Source organism: Talpa occidentalis, unplaced genomic scaffold (assembly GCF_014898055.3).
Source record: "Talpa occidentalis isolate TD23 unplaced genomic scaffold, MPIMG_talOcc4v2.1 talOcc4.12, whole genome shotgun sequence".
NCBI classification, from domain to species: Eukaryota; Metazoa; Chordata; class Mammalia; order Eulipotyphla; family Talpidae; genus Talpa; species Talpa occidentalis.
In genome coordinates, this window is record NW_023601212.1 from 12,694,433 (window position 1) to 12,719,761 (window position 25,329).

General features: G+C 35.8%; 1 protein-coding gene across 2 annotated transcripts in view; it reads left to right on the forward strand.

The window, feature by feature from the left end:
- The window catches only part of SIK2 (salt inducible kinase 2), a 100,564-nt gene that overhangs the window by 5,708 nt on the left and 69,527 nt on the right, over nucleotides 1-25,329 (forward strand). For both annotated transcript variants that reach the window (XM_037504718.2, XM_054693087.1), the window contains exons 2-3: nucleotides 4,745-4,861; nucleotides 7,147-7,210. In XM_037504718.2, coding sequence (XP_037360615.1) covers nucleotides 4,745-4,861; nucleotides 7,147-7,210 — 181 coding nt within the window. The remainder of the gene's footprint in view (nucleotides 1-4,744; nucleotides 4,862-7,146; nucleotides 7,211-25,329) is intronic.

The following is a 25,329-nucleotide window of genomic DNA, read 5'->3' on the forward strand; positions in this document are numbered from 1 at the left end:
GTTTCATAAGACATTCCCTATATATACATTCTTGTGCACCAAATTCTTGAGTCAAAGAGTCTGTTCTTCCATCCATATCTTATGGCATGAGGAGGAGCCAAATAACTCTCTGAAAAAGAGGAACTTACTTAATTTACACCAGGAATAATGCATATTTACCAAGAATGTCATTTTTTAAATCTTTCTAAGCTTGATGGGAAAAAATAATGTTTTTATTTAGTTTGCTTTTCTTTACACAAATTTATACTGTGACTGTTAACATTTCTTTTGTGACTTGCTTTTTTGTTCTTTGACCCATTTTTAAAATGTAGTTATTCTTTATTGATTTGTTTAAAATTTTAGGATAGACATTTCTTTTAAAATCACTTCTTTTATAGTTTTAAGGATTCTCAGCTCAATTTTTATGGCTATAGAGGTATAATGACATTTGCTAACTAGAGAAGTCCAGTCAGTTTCACTACCGACTTTTCCTGTGTTCATAAACCCTTTTATTATAGAACACTCACACTCCCACTTCAATCAAATAATAGACCGGTATTTATTCTACCTGTGACTTGACATATTAACTTGAAAAGTGCATTTATTCTTTTAACTTCAGAGATCTAATTGTATGGTAAAGATAATGCTTCTTGATATTTCAAAAGGACAGTATAAAATTAGTGTATAAGTAGTAAACAGCAACCTGGTAATTCTTTCTGATTTGTTGCTGGAAGAATAGGTCTTGCTGCATAACATCCTTATAAAGTCACCAAAAACCACTTTGGTATGTATATCTTTAAATGCATGAGATTAATATTTCCTTTATGAGAAGTGAAATAGTTTTTTTTAATTATTAAAACGCTAACGTTACCATTAAATTACATTTTGAAAAATGAAAAAATTTCAATTACCCATCAATTTAAAACTATTTTCATCTCTACTCTTACATTTAACTCATTGTCTTCCTTGCAGATTTGCATTTTGCATGGTTATTAATTTTACTATATTGCTTTTTACTTAACAGTGTTGGAAATATTTCTGTGCCTGCGATTTTCTTAATAATTAAATCTTCTAAATTAGTGAGGCCATTTTAGAGATGATCATGAAAATGGCTAATATTTCACAGATGAGAAGTTAGCATACTTGACAAATATAACTCCATTTCATCTAATTTGTACTCATTGGACAGGATGAAAATAATCTATAATCCATGATTTTTCACTCACTGATAACATTTTTGCCATATTTGTATCTAATTTTTACTGATCTCTTTCTGTACACAACTTGTGTTGTGACTGCACTGATATCCTGACTTTTTTAATTGAATGTTAATTTTTTTATCTTCCTATAAATTTACTGAAGGAATTTTTAAAGATAATGGTTGCATAATTCAGAATTAGAGGATTGAATAATATAAACAATAAAGAAAAAGGGATCTTTGATTATAGAATCCCTTGCTTGACTTTGTCTTGGCCTTGTAGATTTTGGAGCTAAGGGGAAGGATATAGAGAATAAGTTCTCAGAAATCTAAGTTCATAGGTATCTTTAAAGCGAACTTTTAGAGCACAACCCTTTCTAAGTTGGGACTTTTGTACACCATTTAGGGAAATCCCAAAATACAGGTTGATGAAATTTGTTTTCCGAAAGAGTTCTTTATTCTCACAGACCAATTCCTTGAGGTTAGGAATCAGATCTTGTTCATTTTTGATTCTCAGATATGATTTCAGGCACACAACAGGTGCCCAGTGAATGTGGGAATAATAGGCTCTTTGAAATGGTGAGGAGATTGAACTTGGAGTTAGAAGGCCCGTGGTTTTTCCCCATTAATTAATTTGTGCTCTTTGCAGATTATGAAGCACTTTTTGAGCCTCAGTTTTCATAGACATGGCCATATTGTTTGTTTTATTTACTGCACGGCATTAGGATACAGATGAGATAAAATATATAAGGTATCTCACTAAAGTGCTGTGCAGTTGTGAAAGTCATCCTCCTTATCATCATCATTATATCTCTGGGAAGTGTTAGGAAGAGTCTGTTGTTAAATTATCTGGAGGAGTTTAGCAGAGACTGCTAAATGATTGCCAAAACTCCACTGTTTCCACCTCTTCCCTAGCTTACAACTAGACTTTTTCTTGGCCTCCCTTGTATTAGGTATGAGCATATGACTGAGTTTTCCAGTAGATTGAAGAGAAATAATATGTGCCACTTCCTGGCCTAACCTATAAAACCTTACAGGAGGGCTCTCCCAGGCTTTTCTTCTCTGGCTAGCTGGACCACAGACAACCGTCAGGGTAATCATTCCAGCCCCTGTGACGTAGTAAAGCCACCTTGAAACTCTCACTTGCCTGGAAGAGGGCCACCTGCCAACTTTACCCATCCATTTCTACTACATGAGCTAGAAAGTAAGCTTATGTTGTCTTTAAATCATTTTGGATTTTACTTGTTAAAGCAGTTGCACTAGCCCTAACTATTATAAGGAAGCTGCTAACATGTGCTCTTTTCTTTAAGTACTTTGCTTTTTCATAATCCTCCTATAGCAGTTTTACAAACAAGGGCTAACTAATGATATATATATGTATATACACATGCACACACTTATAATATATATACATTTGTGTCATATATATCTGTATATAATATATATTTTTGTGTTAGTATGTAAATTTATAAAATATATTTTTAACATATATCGTTTGTGACCTAAGAGAAAATTGAGGAATTAAATATAATCTCTTATGAGATTTTTTGAGGTTTATAGCTTTTTATTATGAAAGTTTAGTTAGATAACATATTTTTCACTTTTTCATTGTTTAAGGCCCAAGTTCCAAAAGAGTGTAAGAAATATTTCTTAGGGTTACATTACATTAATTGTTATTTAGTATCCAAACCTTTTCTTCAGCATTAAATGTGATATTCAGGATATTTTATATAATAAATTTTTTTCTCAGTGATGGGGATCATGGTAGATTTTAAAATGCATGATTATTTTCTCCCCAGTTCTTTTTCTATTTATTTGATGATTCCAATCCATTTTTTTTGGATCAGGAGGATCCTTTGTTGGGGGAAGGGTGCTGGTATCTTGATGCACTCCAGAAATTGTAGGGTAAGGCATTTTCTTCAAAATATGTGTACCTGTGAAACTCCATTTTATCTTTCTAAGGAATATTGAAGAAATTTAAGTATACACTTATCTTTCTATCTGATAGCTGTTACCCAAAGTGACTGATAGTATTGTATGCTTTTTTTTTTTTAAAGTACTGTATGTATTCTGTCGTAGTTTTAACTTGACAAGGGGGGGATCTCTTTAGGTTTGAGGTGGTCCAATAATGTCTCTAATCGCAAATTAATCTACTTATATGCCAAAGTTTTACACCTTTTACTTGCCAGAATATTTTCATTATCAAAGTCAATAAAATACCACCTGATATTACGAAAATAGTTACTGCTAAACCTATGCACTTCGCTGCCCAGAGGAGGAGCTACTATCATACCCTTTCTTAGACAATAAATTTAATTTTACTTATATTTAGTAATCTGATTTCCCCTTGGAAGTTTGGGTTCTTTTGTCAGTTACAACTCATTCAAATCAGGAAACAAACTGTGGACAGCAAAGTATTATAGAACTAGAGGAAGATAAGAAGGAAATCTTAAGGTAGAGCTCTAAGAGGAAAATAGTAGAGGACAGAACAGCTGTCAGGAAAGACTTAGTGGTTCCCAGTTACCTGAAATTTTTTATTTAAATCTGAATCTGTATTTTCAACCAGATAGCTGCCAATTTTTAAAAATCAGTTCTTTTTGGTGATTGGAAAAATATGTGATTGTTTATTTATAAATACCTAGTTACTCATATTCAAATTATTAACCTAGTTATGTTTAGTTATGTGAGGAAGAGGCCACATTTTTTGAAAATCAAATTCCTTTAAGAAATTAAGTTAGTGGGCCTCCCCGGTGGCACAGCAGGTTGAGCATAGCACTGTAAAGCTGACCGCAGCCTCTGCAGCACGGGTTCAATTCCTGACCAGCCAGGGAGATTCCCACATGGTGGGCAGACCTCTCCTGTCATGCCCGCTGCTCCCCTCAGCAGTGTATTTCGGTCCCTCTGCCTGTTCTGCTCCCTGCTGTATCTCTGGTGAATCCTCTCACCTTCCCGCACCTCTGGCTGTGCCACAGCTCTTGTATAAAATAAACATATTTTTAAAACACAACAAAAAACAAGATTGGATCAAAGAATTAATAGATTTTAAAAAAGAAAGAAAGAAATTAAGTTAGTGTAATTACAAGCATTTGAATTTTTGCACTTTGATTTTTAAGACTTTGTAATCACTTTTTTTTTTTTCCCAGAAAGATGTGCCTGTGTTTTTTGTAACCTATTACTTGCTTTTCTAGAAAAAAATCATATTACGGTACGATTGAAACTTCCACTTCACTGATCATTTGCTCATAGGTATTGTGTGGTAGCATAACAAGTTGCAACCACTGAGATTTTATTTCTTTGGTTTTTAAATGGAATAAGGAGACATTACAGTAGTAATAAAAGAAAAACATTTTATTAAGGTAGTTTCACAGGCTGACTCCTCTACCTCTGAACCTTATACATGATAAATGTCTAACAGATATTTGTGGATTGAATAAGCATTGACTTTAAACAAGTTACCAGCATTACCGTAGGTATCTACAGCAAAGTCTTAACTTATTTTTTAAGATACTTAATTGGAAAATGTTAACTATTATATACTAATTGTATTTATTTGTATCTGGGATGCAGGTGGCAATAAAAATAATAGACAAATCTCAGCTGGATGCAGTGAACCTTGAGAAAATCTACCGAGAAGTACAAATAATGAAACTCTTAGATCACCCTCACATAATCAAACTTTATCAGGTATGCTTTACTTAACCTTGTACCTCTTCATGCTTCTCCAGCATCTACTTTGCATTATCAGTTTTCAGTTTGCATCATCAGTGTCTTTTTTTATCTCAAAAAAGAGTACTTACATGTCTTTAGTATACCGCAGATGTCCACTCTTTTACATTTAAATACAAAATCAAAAAACTACTGTCTTAAATTTGGAAGTCATTTATTTAAAAAGTTGGCACTTACTCATTTTTAACACTCTACTTATACCTGTTGGTGGCATCTTAATGAGGAAATGCTAATTTTGCTTCTTTAAAAAATAAACTAATTCTATCTTATGAAATACAAAGGTTAAAGTAGTATATTACTTCACTGGCATACTTTATAATACCTAGAGCCAAATCTTACATTTTGTTTGGGTTATTTTTGTCAAATAAAGCAAATGAGCTGTTTTTTTTTAAAATCAACTTTGTTAAGACATAATTTTTATAAAATGAACTGCACCCATTTCATGTATAAGCCATGTTTTTGAAAGGAAGATTTTCTCAGATTTTTTAAGTGTAATTCATGTCTAAAAGTTATAATTTTGTGTAAAACTTCTTTACACTTCTGTTCATTAATATGTAGAATTTTTATATTGGAGAACTATTTTTAAACTATTGCAGTATACTTACTATGACTTTGATCTCCAAAGTATGATGTGTGTGCCCTGGTATGCCAGACTCTGCCTGTACTGGCTTGTGAGAAAGAACTGCTGAATTTTCAGAGGTCTTACCAACCAATTAATATCATGTTAGTAGCTCAAAATCAGTGACAATGATATGAGTCTTTATACCACAGAAATTAGTTGACAACTCTGAACCATTTTTTTCCCAGAGATGGGTAGGACTAGCACTCAAATGGTTTAAAGCACATATGTGCTGTGGGGGATAGTAAGAAAAGATTAGAATTGTTAGAAAATTCAACTTATGTTTATTTTTTATATGTGAATTGTATAATATACAGAATGTACTTACACAGTAGGACAAGTATGCAATTATGCCTCTGTATTTATGTGCACATAGGTACAAAGACATGTGTGTAAGTGTGTGTGTACAAGTACATGCATATATATCTACATGACTCGTGTATTTGACTCAACAACTTTTTATTGATAGGTATTTGCAATTAAAAAGGTGTGCAGCAAATAAATAAATAAATAAAATTAAAAGGTGTGCAGCATTGGAGACTATTCAAATTATCAGAGTGAGAGAGAGTGGAGTGCCATTCAAATCAATTCCTAAAACTCTAAAACCTCACAGGGCCTCTTTGGTCAAATCTGTATCACTGAATTTGTCCCTTTAAGCTTTTTCTTTTTTAATTCCCCAAGAGAAAACTATAAGAAAGTAAGCACATCCTTAAAAGCCTCTGATGAACCATAACCAAACTGAGGTTAAAAGTACCATTATTCACATAATAATTCTGTCATCATTCAAACCAAATAATCAGTTAACATTGACTTGTCCCAATTTGTAGATAGTTCTCAGTTTTCTGGCCTGATAGGGAATAGACCTAAACTATGATTAGAGCAAAATTCCTTTTCAGCCTTTCAGTAGATCGCACTTAAATATAGCAATATATAAGAAGGTGAGAGTGACAGAGAAGCAACCTAAAATTCACTCATTTTGAATCTATCAATTCATTTCAGTATGGTTTGCAATATCAAGTTTGTGACAATGACACTTCATTTCTAAACCTAGAAAACTAATTTAAATAAAGGGAATAGCAGTGGCGCTGTGAAGAAGCTTTTGAACAATATTTTCAAATGGCAGTGCTTTGTGACAATATTAAAGTATAGTAGGAGGAATAATGCATTCTTCTAGATTAGCTAGGCTATATAGGCCAGATATAATGAGCCCTGTTATTCTTAATCAGAGGCCAGCACAAAGCTAGAAAAGTAGTGAAATGTTAAGAACTCCTATTACGTATGTTAATATTTCTCTCAAACTTGAATATCTATAAAAATCACCTGGAAATTTTGTCAAAATCATAAGTTTTGATTAACTTGGTCTAGGGTGGGTCCTGAGATTCTGCATTTCTGGGCAGTGCTCTTGCAGCTGCTGAACCAAGCATCACACTGGTACGAGCAGACTAGATTTTCCACAAAAAAAAGTTAGTATAGAGATATTGTCAGTCTTGTAAACTTCTCTAGCTTCTGAACTGCTCACAACTTCTACTCTATTGTTAGTCATTTTTATTTAGATAACACCATAGAAAATTGGGATGATTGCAGTCCTTTACTGTTGCACTAATACGGAATTATTTCTAAATAGGTAATGGAGACCAAAAGTATGCTGTACCTTGTGACAGAATATGCCAAAAATGGAGAAATTTTTGGTAAGTTTTTTCTTTAACTTTTTAAAATTTGAAAATGTCATTTATCTTCATGAATAGGATATTTTCTGTTTATTCTCCTGCTTGTTTAAAAGTTGGTAGCCTGAATTAAAATTTTTTTATCATTAGAATATAATAAAACTACTAGTAAGTTGCAAACCTGGAATATGATTTATTCTCTTGTATTTGTAATATTAAAACTACTGCATAGTTGTCTGTGTTAAAGAGTTTGGAGAATTAAAGATAGGGAGAAACTTTCAGTCATATCATAGGAAAGATTTTGTTTCTTTTTGTCTGAAGATACCTTTTTATCTTTCTCTCCGGGTGAAAGATCAATCAACAAATATTTATTGAGCTCCTCCTGTGTCCCAGGCGTTGTACTCAGTATTGGGGATACAATGGTGACCTAAATAGCACAGTCACTGTCATTGTGGCTCTTACACTGTCATGAGCTCATAACTGAAGACCTCACACAGGTCACTAAACCTTTCTAGGACGTGGTTCCTTTCTCTTTAAAAAAAAAAAAAACTAAGTAAAGACATGGAAGATATATTTAAAGAAAGGGTCCTAGTCAAGTTTATAGAGCTGAAAACTCTGTCTGAGATGAAAAATACACTGGATAAAAGTTCAGATTAGACATTGCAGAGTAAAAAATTGGTGAACTTAAAGACAAAAACAACTGCCCAAAATGAAATTTAGACTATTTATTTATTTTAGGTGGCATTGGTTACAACACTGTACATGATTCAGAGGTATAGGGTCACACCTCCTCAGATATATGTCACCACACCACACCCACCACCCATAAGTTCTCTACCACAGTCCATTGTATTTGGCAGTTGCTTAGAGCAGTTTTATTGGAACAAGAAAGTGGGCCACCGAGTTAGAAATATGGAGTTTAAGAGCAAATGAGAGAAGAAAAATGGAGAAAGCAAAATAAACAAATCTTTAAAAGATTTCTGCTGAAAAAAGGGAGGAAGAAGTGGGGAGGTGTTAAGGACTAGTGCAATCAAGGGAAGTATTTTTAAGTCTCTACCATTCAAATACTTTTGAAGTATCAGACTATAGTTTTAGCAGTAAATTAGAAATAGCCGTTACTTGTTAGATGTAATTTTTATGAAAATGAAATGTTCTTAATTGCTTTTTCTTGCTAAAACCTTTGATAAAGTTTGTGTCACATTGTTTTTTTTTAAGTTGAAGCATAATTTTGGGATTTTTATTGTATAGCATTTACTTTTAATGCATAATATCTGGGGTAAAAATGATAGCAAGACAGAATAAACTTTTAAGTTCAAATAGGTGCAAGCATAGAGCAGTCTGGTAGATTACCAGTCTGCTTCCTCAGCCATGGAACCCGTGAGGGAAGTGTAACAGAATTGAAAAGATGCAGTCCATGGGACACTAAGCAAATAATGGAAAATATATACAAGATTTTAAGTGAATTCTGAGCCCAAAATGTTTTATGTCATTTGGAGACTTAGATGAAAAAGAACTCCATGAATAGTATTCGAACGATGTATTCAAAACTACATGTTAAGGTTTAATCTTTCATGTTCGTAACTTTGGAATTACTCTTTATTTAACTTTATAAGTATTCCTTTAGTTCCTACTTTATGCTGGAGGACATTGTGTTCCTTTTTTTTCTTTTTATTCTCTTAGTTTCATATTTAGTTGGCCAGCAAACCATACCTCGTGTTCTTGAAAAATGGCTTGAAATTAAATCCTTCTGTTTCCACAATCATCACCCTGATCTAGGCTTTCATCACCTCATGTCTCAATTAGTGAAGACCTCATGTTTTATCATCCCTAATTTTTCCCAGTCAAGTACATTTCTGATATAACTCTTGCTTCATCTTCCCAGAATATATTTTTATTATGTTATTGCCTTGTTTCTTAACCTTCACTTAACTTCCTGTTGCTTATTGGATAAAATTCAAACTCCTCAGGCTACAAATAGGCTAACTCCTCTAAGTAAATGAATGTGCCAGTTACTCCTTACATAGGTCAATGTATGAACAACCAAATTGCACAGTGTACTTCTTGCTTCAGTTAATAACCAACCCTCCTTCCTGCCGTTCATCCTTCCTTTGTATCTTTCTTTCTTACATGTTTTTATTTTTATAAAAGTTTAATATGTATTGTTACTATTTTAAGAAACCAAATGATCCTGCAAGATTTATTAGCAAAAATATCAGTTTCTCATTCTTCTCCCCACTCCCATTTTCCCTTCCTCAAAGGCAACCACTTTCACTCCTTTTAGCTGATTAGTTTGGATTTACCTGCATTTCCCTCAGTAATATACTTACCTTGCTCCTCTGCCTTCTTCCTATTTTTGGCATAATCCTTTAAATCCTTTTGGATTCTTTCTCCTGGATATAAAAGTCATATGTTCAGAGAGGTGTGTAAGGACCTTGAGTGTTTGGATAAGGGTTAAAGGTTATTTTTTAGAGTTGTCATTAGGGAACCAAAAGCTGATAATAAACCAAAGGTGATGATGTGGATAAAGATTTTTTTAAAGAAGCTAAATCCAGCTGTGGTATGTAATCTGAATTAGAAAAGGAGAACAGAGGCTGTTTAGCAGACTATTTTATTTGTTTATGTATGAGACTAAATACTTAGGTGAAGATGTTAGTTGTCAGAATCATGAAAGAGATTTTAGTCAACAGGCCTTTCCAGGGCTCCCTGGTAGCTCAGGGGTTAAAGTCTCAGCACTATCAAGCTATCACCAGCCACTGCAGCATGAGTTCTATCCCAGCCAGGAAGCTGACCCACATGGCACAGCAGACTCTCCTTTCTCACCTGCTGATAAATAAATCTTTTTTTAAAAAGGCCTTTCCAATTTTGATAATAACAATCAGTACTGTTCATTGAGCACTCCCTTTTTGGTGGTTCGTATTTAATTTTTTAGGATTTATTTTATTTATTTATATATACAAGATCTAGGGTATAAGCCAGAGGTGTGGGGGAGGGGGTGAGAGGATTCACCAGAGACAGAGAGGGGAGCAGAACAGGCGGATTGACTGAAATACACTGCTAAGGGGAGCAGCGGGAGAGACAGGAGAGGTCTGCTGCACAATGTGGGTCAGCTCCCTGGCAGGGGATCAAACTCATGCTGCAGTGGCTGCTGATAGCTTCATAGTGCTGAGACTTAACCCTTTGCGCCACCAGGCAGGCCCTGGTTACTATTTAAAGTATTTTGCACAATTTACTGACTTAAATCTCACATAAACTGTTACAAGATAGGGACTGACATTCAGTATTTTATCCAGAGTTACACAGTAAATAAGTGGCACAGTCCAAATTGAACAACACAATCTCAGAACCTATACCTTGATAAACAACTCTACCTGAAAGTGTTCTTACTGACCGTCAAGAGGAAAACATCGAGTTAGGATACAAAGCAAATATGATTGGAGAATGCGCGTGATGCCATTGACAGCAATAAAGAGTTCTGGTTCCCAACTAAGAAATTACACTTTAAATTTCAAATGTGCTGTTCGAGATACTACTAATACATTTAGTCTGATATACACTGTTAGCAGTAGAATATATGGAAACAAATGACATTCCAAAGACAAATTTAAATTCAGCAATAAAGACAATCATTCTGTTTAACAGTCTACAAAAGACTGGAAGCAGACACTTCACAAAAGGAGATACATAAATGGTCAACAAGCACATAAAAAATTAGTTAACATTAATAGTCATTAGAGAAATGCAAATTAAAAACCATGATGAGATAACATTGCATATCCAATAAAATGACTAAAATTGAAAAGATTGAGCATACTAAATAGTAGCAAAGATATGAAGCAACTAGTATTCTCACTTATTGCTGGTGGGAGTATAAAATGATACAACAGCTTAGGAGAACAATTACTTACAAAATTAAACTCTGTTACCCAGCAATTCCATTTCTAGGTAATTATCCAAAGTTATATGCCCATACAACAACTTTTTTTTTTTAATTTTTAAAAAAGATTTTATTTATACAAGAACTGGGGTACAGGCCATTGGCGTTGGAGGGTGAGCGGATTCACGAGACAGAGCGGGGAACAGAACAGGCAGACTGACTGAAATACACTGCTAAGGGGAGCAGCAGGCGAGACAGGAGAGGTCTGCCACGCCATGTGGGTATCTCCCTGGCTGGCTGGGAATTGAACTGGTGCTGCAGAGGCTGCAAACAGCTTCACAGCACTGCGCTCAACCCTCTGCACCACTGGGGAAGCCCTTTTAATTTTTTTTAAAGATTTTATTTATTTTGGGCCTCCCCGGTGGCGCAGCGGTTGAGCGCTGGGTTGCGATGTTGCCCGCGGCCTCTGCGGCGCCGGTTCGATCCCCGGCTGCTCCCCGGCCACCGGAGGAGGGTCCCGCATGGCGCGCAGACCTCTCCTGCTGCCCGCTGCTCCCCTCAGCAGTGTACTCCGGTCCTTCTGCCTGCTCTGCTCCCCGCTCTGGCTCTGGTGAATTCTCTCACCCTCCCGCACTTCTGACTATACCCAGTGCATGTATAAACAAAACAAACAAACAAACAAATAAATAAATAAATAAAACATGCCTCTATTTAAAAAAAAAAAAAGATTTTATTTTCATACAACAACTTTTATAAGAATGTCCATAGTGCATAAACAACAACAAAAAAAAAAAAAAAAAATATAAATAAAAAAAAAACATTCTATAAAAAAAAAAAAAAAAAAAAAAAAAGAATGTCCATAGCAACCTGTTCATAAGCAGTAGTAGTCCAATGTCCACCAATGGAGGACTGTCTCCAAAACAAATTTGGTATAGTAATGTAATGAAAGACAATAGAGCAACAAAAAGGAACAATACTATTTATACAACAAGACGAACAAATTTTATAGACAGAAGAAACTAGGAATGAAAGAATATAGTGTATTTAGCTCTATTTACATGAAATTCTAGAGTAGGCAACACTAATAAATAGTAATAGGTGTTGAAAGTTGTTTCCTCTTTCCACTTTTTCTTGGAAGAGGGAAATCTGACCAAAAAAAAGGCCAGAGAGAACTATTTTTGGGTGATGAAAATGATAATTTTTGTTTTGAGTGGTGCTTATACAGAGAGTACCATTACCACATTGCATCTAACTAATCACCTTAGGGATTTGCATGTTACTGTCTCTGTATAAAGTATACCTCAATAAATCCTTTTCACTCTCAAAAAAGGAAAGTTTAGCCGTAGAGGCATAAATTTAAGAATTGCCTGCATGGAAGTGATAGGTGAAGTTGTATTTAATGAGAATTCCGACAGAAGAGGCTGAGAAAGACGTTTGGATTGTCTTCTTTTGGAAGGCAGGTGGGAGAAATGGAATTGGGAAATAAAGACAGCTTCTGACCTGATTAGTCAAAGGGGGAGAGAGCTTGGAATAGAAGGATGGGAAGAGGGTAAATTTACTCATGAAGAGAGGATAGAGACACTTTGAAGAGACTACCTTTCCATAAATTAGGAACTAAAACCAGATTTCCAGAAGTTGTAGTCACATGGGTAGCGAGGAAAAGCTGTACTAATGATAGGGCTGCAGAGGAGCTATGGGGCAAAATGGAGCATGAATTTGGCAGCATAGGATAGATTTGATTCATTCTGTAACGCAGCAGATGAGACAGCAGGGAAAGCACAGCACATTAGCCCTGTGGGGCCAGGAAGGGTTTAGAGCAGCTGGCAGTGTTCATATGGCACTCAAGGGATGAATGAAAGCATCGATAATTAGCAGTGTGGGAGTTCATGGTAGACGCACAGTCAGCAGTGCTTTCCATCGCAGGAGGACAAAAAGTGGACAGTATGAGTGACCCCAGTTAGGGACTGGAATAGTAGAAGGTCAAATGCATGTAGGCATTGGTGCACCCAGAGAGGTCAGAGTCTCAATGACTAAACCGTGAGGTCGAGTTCAGGAGGGAGATAAGTAAAGCCGCGCTGGGGGCTCATGAGCTGAGAAAATAGAAGAGTAGAGCAAGTGAAGGTTCTAAAGAGAGTGAAACATTTTTGGGGAAAACATTCAGATATAAAAAGATCTTGAGCCTGTTCATAACTTCTCAGCAGCTTTCTACTTTTAAGTTCTCTTCTGCTCCCGGCACTGACTGCCCTCACTGTGCCCTGCTAATTCAGGAAAGGCCTTGGGTCTTTGCACTGTCCTCATCTGCTGCTTTTTTGCATAGAGAGAGGTTTCCTGCGCCATCTGGTTTCTAGCTCCATCTGACTTGGTTTATGCCAAAAGAGTGATTTTGGTAGCATGCTGGGAATGCATATACAGTGCATGATCATGGTGTTTATGCCCTTTGTTTTTATTTGGTTAATTATATTGCATATCATTCCACAAAGGGTTGAAATAGCTTTAAAGGAGAATAATGCAAAAACAGTAATTCTAAAATATAAAGAAAAATAAAGAATTGAATCAGAAAATATATGGTAAGAGAAGGAAACAGCCCTGGGAGGGGGCACATAAAATGGCAGGCAGCAGGAACCCGAGAGATGCAAATTTGGCTCTAAGCTGTCTGGTTGTCGGAGCAAAAAGAAAATTGTCGTCGTTTACAGAATTTTGTCTAGAAGAAAGGTATCTATTCTTCAAAGCAGAGCTTCTCTTGACAGTAAATTTCCAATTGCAGCGTCTTATAAGAGGTACTAAGTGAACCATCTTTTTAAGACATAATCAAGTTAAATTTTTCCCTTTTAATTGCTTTTGAAATGAAATCCAGGATCCTTAGCAAGGCCAACAAGGATCATTACACTCTACATGCTCTGACTTTAAAAACTGTAACCCATGTAGGCCTCCCCGGTGGCACAGCGGGTTGAGTGCAGCACTGTAAACCTGTCCGCAGCCTCTGCAGCGCGGGTTTGATTCCCGGCTGGCCAGGGAGATTCCCACATGGCGCGGCAGAGCTCTCCTGTCTCACCTGCTGCTCCCCTCAGCAGTGTATTTCGGTCCATCTGCCTGTTCTGTTCCCCACTCTGTCTCTGGTGAATCCTCTCACCCTCTGGCGCCTGTGACTAGTACCCCAGCTCTTGTATAAAAATGAATAAGTCTTTAAAAAAAAAAAAAACTGTAACAAAAGTGATCATTTCTTGAACACTTACCATTTGCTAGCATGTGCTCAGTCCCATACACCTATCATTTCACCCTCTCAAGTGGCTTCTACATTCTCCATTTTACATTTGGGGAATTTTAGGAACAGAGAGGCTAAATAATTCTCCCCCTACGTGGAGCAAGCAAGTGGCATCACCAAGACTTGAAGCTATCGTCTGACTTCAGAGCCTGAGCTTTTTATGGCTCCATCCACTCTATAAATATGTCTTCCTGAAGTTCTTTGAAATACCTGTGGCTGTACATTACTATTTCTTCTGCCTGAAGGATTTTTGCCCTCATCTTCCTGAACTTGTCAGTTAATTGTGTTGCATACTGATAGATATCATAATTTAATGCTATTATTAAAACTAGAAACAGGCAAGGAAAATAATGGTTGTGTTTGTTATGGTGGGTCTTCCCTATTCTTCTTGATATAACTTCTTGTGTAACTACAGCCCTGTATTTCCTCCTTATTTAGGAGGCATTTGTGTTCCTGTCTTCAGGGCTTTGGCAGCTGGCCAGTGAACTCCTTACCAAATCTAATGACCAAATCAAATCTAATGACCACAGAACCCATAACTAAGCTGATCTTTGTACTGCTTCTCAAAATAGAACATAGAAATTTCTGATTTCAAATCTGTGTTCATTTTGATCTGGACCTCTAGAAGGGCCTATGTTCTCTACATATTCACATCCTGCCTTTTTCAAAGGTCTAGCTTTCAATAAAAAGTTCCATCTCTTCAATAAAGACTTTCTTAGTTAATTCTGTCTGCATTGATTTCCCCTTATGGGAACCATTATGCTTCTCTCTCCTGCACAACTCGTTTTAGAATTGATCTGCATACTGCCTTTCATTGTTATTTAAAGTCTTTATGTGTGTCTTTTTATCTCTACTACATTGTAAGTTTCTGCTAAGAACTTAGCACAATGCACAACATTTTTAAACACCTGTTGAATGAATGGTGCAGTAGTCTTCTTTGGCCTTCCTCACCTGTTTATTCACTGAAGCCAACAGGAAAGCAATCTGCCAGGTTGAGTAGTCTGAGGTACTTCTTTGTTCGTTTTTTGAAAGGAGTTTTCTGCTGCTTTACTCTTCAGGAGATGAACAAGAATGGGGAAAGACTAACTGAATCAAGGAGAAAATTGGCATCCTCTAGTGTACTGAGTCGTTGCTGAGCACTTACCGGTAGTTACCACCCTACAGTTACATTCTTCTACACCCACACGTCCCTAAAATAACCTTTTAGAGTGTAATGGTAAATAAGAGCATATAAATTTAATCCAAGTAATTTTGCTTTTCCAATTCTTGTATAGCTGTTGGTGCTCATCTCTGAAGGATATTATTTTCTTGATCTGGCCACATGGAATATGTAATGGTAAATGAATTTGCTAAAAAGAGCTTGGGGTTATTTATAAATACAAGGTTTGACTCTTCATTTTTCCTTTGAAATCACAGGTGTGATGGATGAAAGTTACTGAAGATTCCTACAATCTTTAGAACTATTTCTCGTTATTTGTCCCTGTGGTCACATGCAGTAAATGGTGCAAAAATGTTAGGGTGGCCACTTCATCAGACAATTTGGGCACTGTTCAAACAATTAAACCGGCAGTCAGCAGATTCCGGCTTGGTAATTAAATTACCCAAGGCCTTTGTTTTCAGATTTCTGCGCCTTGATATTCTGTGTCTTTCTAGGCCAAGCATGTGCCTGAGGTTTATTGATTCATTTCCTGTCTTTCCCTTTCAGTGGTAACATATTAGGATGCTAGCTACAGAAACTGAAAGGGGCTTTGTTTTAGCCAAAATACCTTTAGACCCTTGAGATCTCAGAGTACCTAAGGTACAGTTTGTGTGGCCTTTGGTTACTGTCTTAACAGCATGAAGGTAATGTTAGAAAAGTCTTCATTTGCCTCTCATTATGTGTTTAAATACAGTTTGAAGGTTTTGAACACTTTCTAATACCAGTATGACTCTAATTTAAGTTTTAATTCTTTGGGTTTTTAAATTATTAGCCGATGTCCCACTTGCAGTCCTGTTCAAATCTGTTGTCACTTTTCCAGTTTCTTCCATCTTTGCTTCAGTTTGGACCTTCCTCACTTCTTACTTGCATGGCCTCAGCAGCCTGCGGTCTCTTTATCTCCAGATTTGTCCCTCTTGTAATCTATTTTCTGTGTGACTGTCAAAATTGTCTTTCTAAACTGCAGCGCCGATCCTGTTTTCTACTTCAGATATTTCTGTGGTTCTCCATTGCTTTCAATACAAAAGGGGAGATGGGTATAGAATTGGTACAATAAGGGCCTCCCCTGGTGGCGCAGACGGTTGAGCGCGGCACTGTGAAGCTGTCCGCAGCCTCTGCAGTGCAGGTTCAATCCCTGCTAGCCGGCGAGAATCCCACATGGCGCGGCAGACCTCTCCTGTCTCATCTGCTGCTCCCGTCAGCAGTGTATTTTACCAGTCTGCCTGTTCTGTTCCCCACTCTGTCTCTGGTGAATCCTCTTACCCTCCCGCGAATCTGGCCTGTGCCCCAGCTCTTGTGTAAATAAATAAATAAAAATTAAAAAAAAAAAAAACTTAAAGAAAAAAAGAATTGGTACAATGATGCAGCGCCTGTCTGCCTTTCCAGTAACATCCCAGTCATGTGTTGCATGAGCTTTGTTGACTGAACAAAATCTACTGTGCAGATATAGAGGCAAAAACTGCGTTCACACATCTGAGGATGGAAGATGTTAAGAGAGAGAGTAAATTGGTGTATACCTCAGAAGGGATATGCAAATGTTAAATTCATGCAGACAAAATTAGACGTAGATGTAAAATTTAGGATCTTTCTTTTTAAATCTTTATTAGACTCCTGTAACATAGCAACCTTTGAAAAAGTCAGATCTAATTGAACTATTGGTTAATCTTTCTAGTTAACTTTTGGGGAGACTAGTAACTACATGAAAGAGCAATATGATTCATGGCTCTCCCTGCCCCCTTGGTCTGAATAGGGTCAGACATCAAAGGAAAAGTCAGAGCAAGGCCTGTGTGCTATCCCCACATCTCACAGAACCATCCCAGGGCCAGCCCTATAACCTTTCTAAGCCTCGGTATCTTCTAAAAATGAGGGGGTTGTATGAGGTTATTGAGTTTCATGTACTTGATACTATGACTAGTGCTGGGGATTTCAAAGGAAAAAAGATGAGTGACTTTTAAGCCCTGCACCAAGGGGCCTCGCAGTCTGTTTTCTGCATCTAAAACGTTGACGCCTATACATCTCAGGGAACAAGTTTGGTTCTGAGTGTTTGATGAATGAAATGAATTTGTCAGAGATGATTAAATAAATTATTTTTAAGCTTCATATGTTTGGAAATATAAGCATAACAGGCTTTAATTGAATAGACAAGTTTCTGAAAGGCAGTCCAGTTTTCCTGTTAACTTCTGTTTTAATTTCAGCTATCTCCTGCTGATTATTGGCAGGCTGCCTTGAGTTATGGTTCAAAGCTGACATTCTGTGCTGTGAGCAGTGAGCTTCTCCCGTGTCTGGCAGCTGCAGCTGCAGCTAGGCTACAGTGAAGGGGGGAGAGAAAGAAGCATCAGCTATTCTGATCTTGGCCATAACCATACCCAGCCAAATTCTATTAATGTGAGGCTTTTGGCAGTCTGTGTTCTGTTTCTTTCAGGATAAATTTCTACTAAGTGAATCATTGTATTAAGGCATTTCAATAAGATTGAATTAATTCAGAGAAAGCTGCTTTTTTGCTTGCTAAAGGGGAGAACCAAAGGTAAATTTTATTGCTAATTAAGGTGGTAAGAAGAATTTCCTACTTGGGATAAAATGGGAAAGCCATAGTACATAGCGAAGATCTTCTCATCCCTTTTTGGAGAATATTTTTTTCTGCTTTCAGAAAGAGTTCTCTGAGTTAAACTTTTGAGATATATTTCTGAAAATGCCTTCATTTCATCCTCACACATAAATGATCTGTGCTTCATTGTAAGAATTTCTTCCTATCAAAGCAATACATTGTTTATCAAAAGTCTGTTGTATATCACACTGGTTCTAGGTGCTAAGAACATATCAATGAATGTATTCCTTGCCATCTTGAAACTTTATTTTAGTGAGAATGTTTCATTTTGGAGGATTAAAAGAAAATGTGTTAAGTCAGCATTTCAGAGACAAAGAAGATAAGGGGTAGGGATTAGGATGAAGATTTGTTCTTTCATAAAAGTTGGTCAAGGAAAGCCTCTCTGTTGCTGTGCAGAAGCTCTTTAATTTGATGTAGTCACAGCTGTTTATCTTTGTCTTCACTATCACTGCTTTGGGTGATGTGTCTGTAAAGATGTCTTTGATGTGCATATCATGTAGTGTTTCACCTATGTTTCCTTCTATGTATTTTATGGTTTCAGGTCTTGTGTCTAGTTCTTTAATCCATTTTGAGTTGGTTTTGTGTATGGTGTTAGGTAGTAGTCAAGCTTCATTCTTTTGCATTTAGCGACCCAGTTTTCCCAGCACCATTTATTGAACAAACTTTCTTTGCTCCAATGCATAGTCTTTGCTCCTTTGTCAAAGATTAGTTGACCATAAATCTGTGGGTTTATTTCTGGATTTTCTATACAATTCAATTGGTCTCTGTGTCTGTTCTTGTTCCAATACCATGCAGTTTTGATGATTATGGCTTTGTAGTATAGTTTGAAGTCTGGGAGTGTGATGCCTCCATTCCCTTCTTTTTTTTTTTCAGGAGAGCTTTGGCTATTTATAATAGCCAAATCTTTTGGCTATTCATAATTCCATATGAATTTCATCAATAATTGTTCTATCTTTGAAGAATGACATTGAAATTTTTATTGGAATAGCATTGAATCTGTATATTGCTTTTAAGATGTGGTACATATACACCATGGAATATTACTCAGCATTCAAAAAAGATAAACACATGCAATTTGCAGCAACATGGATGGAGTTGGAAGGGATCATGCTCAGTGAAATAAGCCAGAAAGAAAAAGAAAAATACCAGATGGTCTCACTCATAGCCGGAATCTAGAAAACTTAAATAAGGTACCAGGAAAAAGAATAACTATAAGAAAGAAAATATCAAAATCAACAAACAACTATGAACCAGAGACACTCTATGGGGAGTGGGGGGCGGGGAAAGGAGGGATTGGGATCAAAATAAGGGGGTTGTAATTGTATGGGGAATATAAAAATAAAATTTAAATTAATAAAAAGTCTCTGATAAATATTTGAGCAGAAATCTGAGGAAAGGTGTAGAGGAGGACATTTTTTGAGACATTACATGTCTAAAGACCTTGCATGTGTACCATAATACTCAGTAGTTTGTCTTGGAATAGAATTTTAAGTTGGAAATAATTTCCCTCAGAATAATGAGGACATTGTTCCATTGTCTCACAGTTTCCAGGATTGCTTTGGAAAAGCCCAAAGTAATCCAGTTCCTGAACCTTTATTGCAAATTATTTTCTGTCTGTGAGGTTGTCAGATCATCTCTTTACCCCCAGTGCTCTGAAACTTCACAATGAGCTGCCTTGCTGTGATTCTGTTTTGCTTCATGGTGCTGGGCTATTGGTGGTCTCTTTTTTTTCCCCTGTAAATTCAAAGCCTTCAGTTGTAGGAACAGCCTTGAATTGCTCAGCTGATTTGTCTCCTTTCCTAATTTTCTGTTTTCCCTCTCATGAATACCTATTAGTCAGATACTGTTCCCCTTGAACTGGCCCTCTAACTGCCCTCTTCTGTGTCTGTCTTCTTTCACTCTGCTTCTGGGGGATTTTATAAACTTTATCTTCCAACTTTTCTGTTGCTGCTGTATTTTAAATATCTCTGAATTTATTTTGTTCCCTGATCCTTTTCAAATGATCCTTGATGGTTTTATTATGTGAGTTCTCTCAGAACAATGATTTTTTTATATATTTTCTCTTTATATATATAGTCTCTTCTTTCCTCCAAGTTGATTTTTTTCCTCTACGTGTGTATGTTTTGTTCTACATATTTTGTGTTAGAAGTTTTCTTTAGATTGTTTCTAAACATATTTGGTTGTCAATTTCTGATTTAGGAAACTATAAAGCAGCTGATTTGAAACCAAGGCAGTGGATGGGATTTGTCAGCTGCATGTTTTACTGTAGGTGTGATCCAGCTGTGTTCTTTCATTGGAGATTCCCATGTTTATATATTTACACTGGAGTTGATAGATTCCTAGAAGACTCTGCCCAGAAGGTAAAGACCCAGTTTCAGTAGTCTTGGTTTCATAGGTAGGGAAGACAGAAGCAAGTCAGTGGCTGGTGAATATATGTTTACTTAATCCCTTTGTTTCAGTGTGGTGTCCTATTCTCAACTGTGCCTGGAGACCCTAAGTCTAGAGAACCCAGTTTTGTAGAAAGAGAGTGGAGATCTGGAGTGAAGTGTTTTTAACCATCTTCAACAGATCACCCTTCTTGTAGCTTCATTCACACCAACTTGCAGAGTTCTTGTGTCATCAGTTCCTGAGTCTTTGGGTGATTTTTCTGCATAAATTATATTGATTTAAGGTATTTTTTATTGCTGAGGCTTCTGGTCTCTCAGGTTGCTTAAGGTTTGTACATCAACAGTTAGATTTTTTATTTCCAAAAACAATTTGTTTTTTCCCAAGATGGGATGTATCCTCTTATTCCTGGGAAAAGGTTGAACTTACATATTTATCTCTAGATTGTCCTTTTTTTTCTTATAACATATTTTCCTTTAAGTACACGGGCATAATTAAAACAGCTGATTTAGTGTCTTTGTCTGATAGTTTCATCTCTCTTTCTGGGTCTGTTTCTGTTGTCTGTTTTTCTCCTGATTATAGGTTATATTTTCCCTACTTCTTCATCTCATCTCATATTGAATGCTAGATGCCATGACTTTTGTATTGTCAAGTCTCTTTATTATCTTCCCCTAAAGAGTGTTGAACTTTGGTAGGCAGTTGAGAGTTACTTGTAATTCTCTCTGAGCAGTTCAAGTTTTCTTCGGATGAGTGTTAGAGTATAATATTTACACTTGGGGGTAGGTTAGCTTACCATTCAGCTGTGGTCTTTTCAGGTCTTTACTAGAAATGAATGCCTTGAATGTTCAATGAGAACGCTCCACTTTAGCTGATGGAACTCTGAATGCTTCTCAGACCTATGTGAGCAATGAGAACCATTTGGCTTACAGCACCTCAGTCATTCTTTGCCCAGCTTTGTAGAATTTTATCCTGTGCACACATGTCTGAGTACTTAGCAGAGACTTAATGGCACCCCTATTCAGATTTGTGAATTTTTCTTGCATATCTGCCTCTTCTCCAAAACTTTGCCCCACATCTTCTAGAAACCTCAGACTTCTGGAATTCTAATTTCCATCCCCTCTACTCATAAGGCAGCATGCTCTGCTTGATCTTTGTCCCTGCTATTAGGTACAGAATGTGCCTCTAGACAGAAAACCAGATTATAGGTATCACTTCATTTGTTTCTTCATTCTGAGGGATCACAGCCCTATGTTGCCTATGGTCCAGTGTCTGAAGAAAGTTGTTTTATATATTTTGGCCAGTTTTCTAATTGTTCTAAGTGAAGGGAAATTTTTTCTGGGAAATTCTCTTTTGTGTCAAGTCTCTTTTCCTACTGTAAGATTTGTCCCTCTGTCTTATTTTTCTGTCCCCAAAGAGCAAGAGCTCTGTATATTCTCTCATGGTGAGCTTCTATATTTCAAAGACTTCGATTCATCCAGGAATTCATTCTCAAGTCTTTGACCTGGGCCTTTTATAAAATTACCCTATTCCAGATTCATACTTTCGGCTGTGAAACCTACAAAATAAATACAAAACTGAGTACATTTTCTCATCTTCTTCTAAATAAGCCTGTGTTTAAAATTCTGTCAACAGTTTGACCATTCTTTTCATCTGAATTATCTTTGACTCCTCCAACTTCTTATGTTTATGTCTAGTGAATTACCCTAGAGTTACATTTTTTTCCTTTGAAAAACATCATTTCTGTCTTGTCTTAATATTTCCATTGCATTAACCCTAATTTAGTTTCTCGTTAGTTCACTTCTAGCTCATGATTAGCTTTCCATGTTATTATATGTATCAGTAGTTCATTCTTTTTCATTGCTATATACTTTTTAAGGTTTTTTTTTTCCACAAAAGTAATATATTTATTAAAGAAATTTTGGAAAATATAAGAAAGGTAGGGGGAAAGTTGGGGGAGGGGAAATATCTTTTATTTCCCCAAGACAAATACTCCTAAATTTTGGTTTCCTTCCACTTTTATTTTTTTTATTTATACTGGCTGTCCCTAGTTAGAATTGTAACATTTAAGTCACTGTGTATCTTTTTTTTTTTTTTTAATTATATAACATGAGTATTTTTAGAGTCACCAAGCAAGCAAGGCCGACTGTCCTTTTGTTTTGCCCTGGCTAATGGTTTCGAATTTTCATTTATTCATTTATAATTCAACAAATATTTGTACCAGTCACAGCTCAGAGTAGACCAGTGGACAAGACAAATAAAGCCCCTTTAGCTGTCCACACTGGGGGAGTAAAGCCAATAAACAAATAAAGAAGAAAGGTTCAGGTAGCAATAAGTACTGTAAAAGAAATTCATCGATACAGAGCCAAGAGAGTTCTCCTATACTGGTGTGGTATGTACATTATTAAGTCAAGTCAAATATAAATATATTTTGTGACCCAGAAATTTCACTCTATTTTGTGTACATATAAACCAAGATGCTCTAAAAAGAATGTTCATAGCAGTCGTGTTTTTAATCGTCCCAAATAGGAAAGAACAAAATACCTATCAGCAGAAGGATGGATAAATATGGTGGTAGTATATCCATACAACAGAACATATACTGCTACAACTACACTCAGTATGAGTGAGTCTTAAAGACATGTTAAGAGAAAACAGATGCAGAAGAACACATTCTATTTCTGTAAAGTCCAAAAACATGTTAAAACTAAGCTGTATCATTGGGGGGGAGGGTGTATGCTGACACAGCAAAATTAATTTTTTAAAAGTGATTACCATAAAAATCAGTAGGATTACTTACTTGTGGGAGAGGGAGGAGTTGTGATTAGAAAGGAAATGTGAGAGAGGTGCTTGGGTTGCTGGAAAAGTTCTGTTTCTTCGTTTCGATGGTGGTAATATGAGTGTTCATAATAATTCATTAAGCTGCATCTTTATGTTTTAGGCACCTTTCCATTTGTGTTTTGTATTTCAAGCAAAACAGTGGGGTGATAGCATAAGGATTGTGTGTGTGTGTGTGTGTGTGTGTGTGTGTGTGTGTGTGTGTATGCCTGAACTGGAAAAATTTAGGCCTGTGTGTTAACCCATGAAACCATCACCATAATCAAGATAATGAACATGTTCACCACCCCCACCAAGTTTCCTCATATCCCTTTGTAATCCTTCTCTCCACCTGTTCTTATTCCCTCACTCCCAGGCAACCACTAATCTGAATTGTCACTGTAAATTAGCTTCTGGAATTTTATATAAATGGAATTCTGTAGTATATACTTTTATTTTTCTCTGGTTCATTCAAACTCCAGTATAATTATTATGAGGTTCATTCATGGTGCTGGATATTTCAGTAGTTTACTCCTTTTTATTGTTGAGTCATATTCCCTTGCTTGGCTATACCACAATTTATCCATTCACCTGTTGATGGATATTTGGGTTGTTTACAGTTTCTGAATTACAGATAAAATCACTATACATATTTATATAAATCTGTGTGTAGCTATATATATTCTTTTCTATATATATATAGAAAATATATATATATATATATACTCTTTTCTCTTGGTTAAATACATAGGAATGAAATGCCTGGATCATATGATAAGTATTTCACTTTCTAAGAAATATATAAAAAATATATATATTTCTTAAGGAATATATTATATGTGTGTATATAAGAAATATAAATGTACTTTTGTACTCCTTTAATACCTTAGGAAAGTATTTTCACATCAGTAAATATATTTCTAAAAAATTATTTTAAATCACTATCTAGGAGTCTGTCAGTTAAATATGCCTTAAGGTACTTAACCAGTTGTTTATAGGTAAGCATTTCAGATTTTTTCACTATTATAAACAATATAACCATGAATATCCTTAAAACTAAATCTTTGAACATGCTTTTAATTATTTCTTTAAGATAAATGACTAGAAGTGAAATTGCTTGGCCAATCATTCAAGCTTTTGTTACAGATTGTCTTCTAGACATATAACACATGAAATCTTTATCAGATTTTTTCATTTGAATACTAGATTTATGTCAGATACAGTTAGTCAAAACTGTATGTGAGATACTTTCAAAATACTCGTTTGTGTAATGAAGCATTTTTACTTTACTCTCTTTAGGATGTATAAGCCTTGAAGATGGTTTATCTGTTTGTATCTTAGATTAAATGAAATTTCTCATTCTGAATCAAATGTAGTTGTGAAAAAATTGCCCTTGAAATTTGAAAATCTTGAAGTTTAGCCAGAAAATGTATGATTGCATTTAGACTTTCAAATACATTGCTATATAATACTATTTACTGTTTTTAAGTTATGTTTGATTCATGTTGATACATTTATATATCATAAATACATTTATACATAATATACATGAAATCCATAGGCATATTTCATTATAATGTATATTTTCATAGACAGGGAAATTTTTAGAAAATAGGAATTAAGCTGTATAGTAGTATCTCTGAGGAGTAAGATTACAAGGACTTGCATTTGTACATTACTTTGTATTTAAAGTTTCTTCACAATGAATATGTACAGATTTTACTATTGGAAAAAGTAAATTAGTTTTTATTTGGAAAAATACAAGAGAGCTGTGCGGTTAAGTTCAGAAGATATGTGAGAGGGTAGCGCTTGTGGAGAAGGTTCCAACTAGAAGGGAGGCTGTGACAAGTGGATTGACTGGATCCTACTGCTGGAATCTGTCTTATTTACCAGTTATATTCTCCCAGTCAGTGTTTGTGTTCTTGAGTTGTTAGTCAGCAAAAAGAATACTTTTCACTCTTTCTTAAATTCTGTCAGGCTACACATATTTCATAATTGATATGTTTGT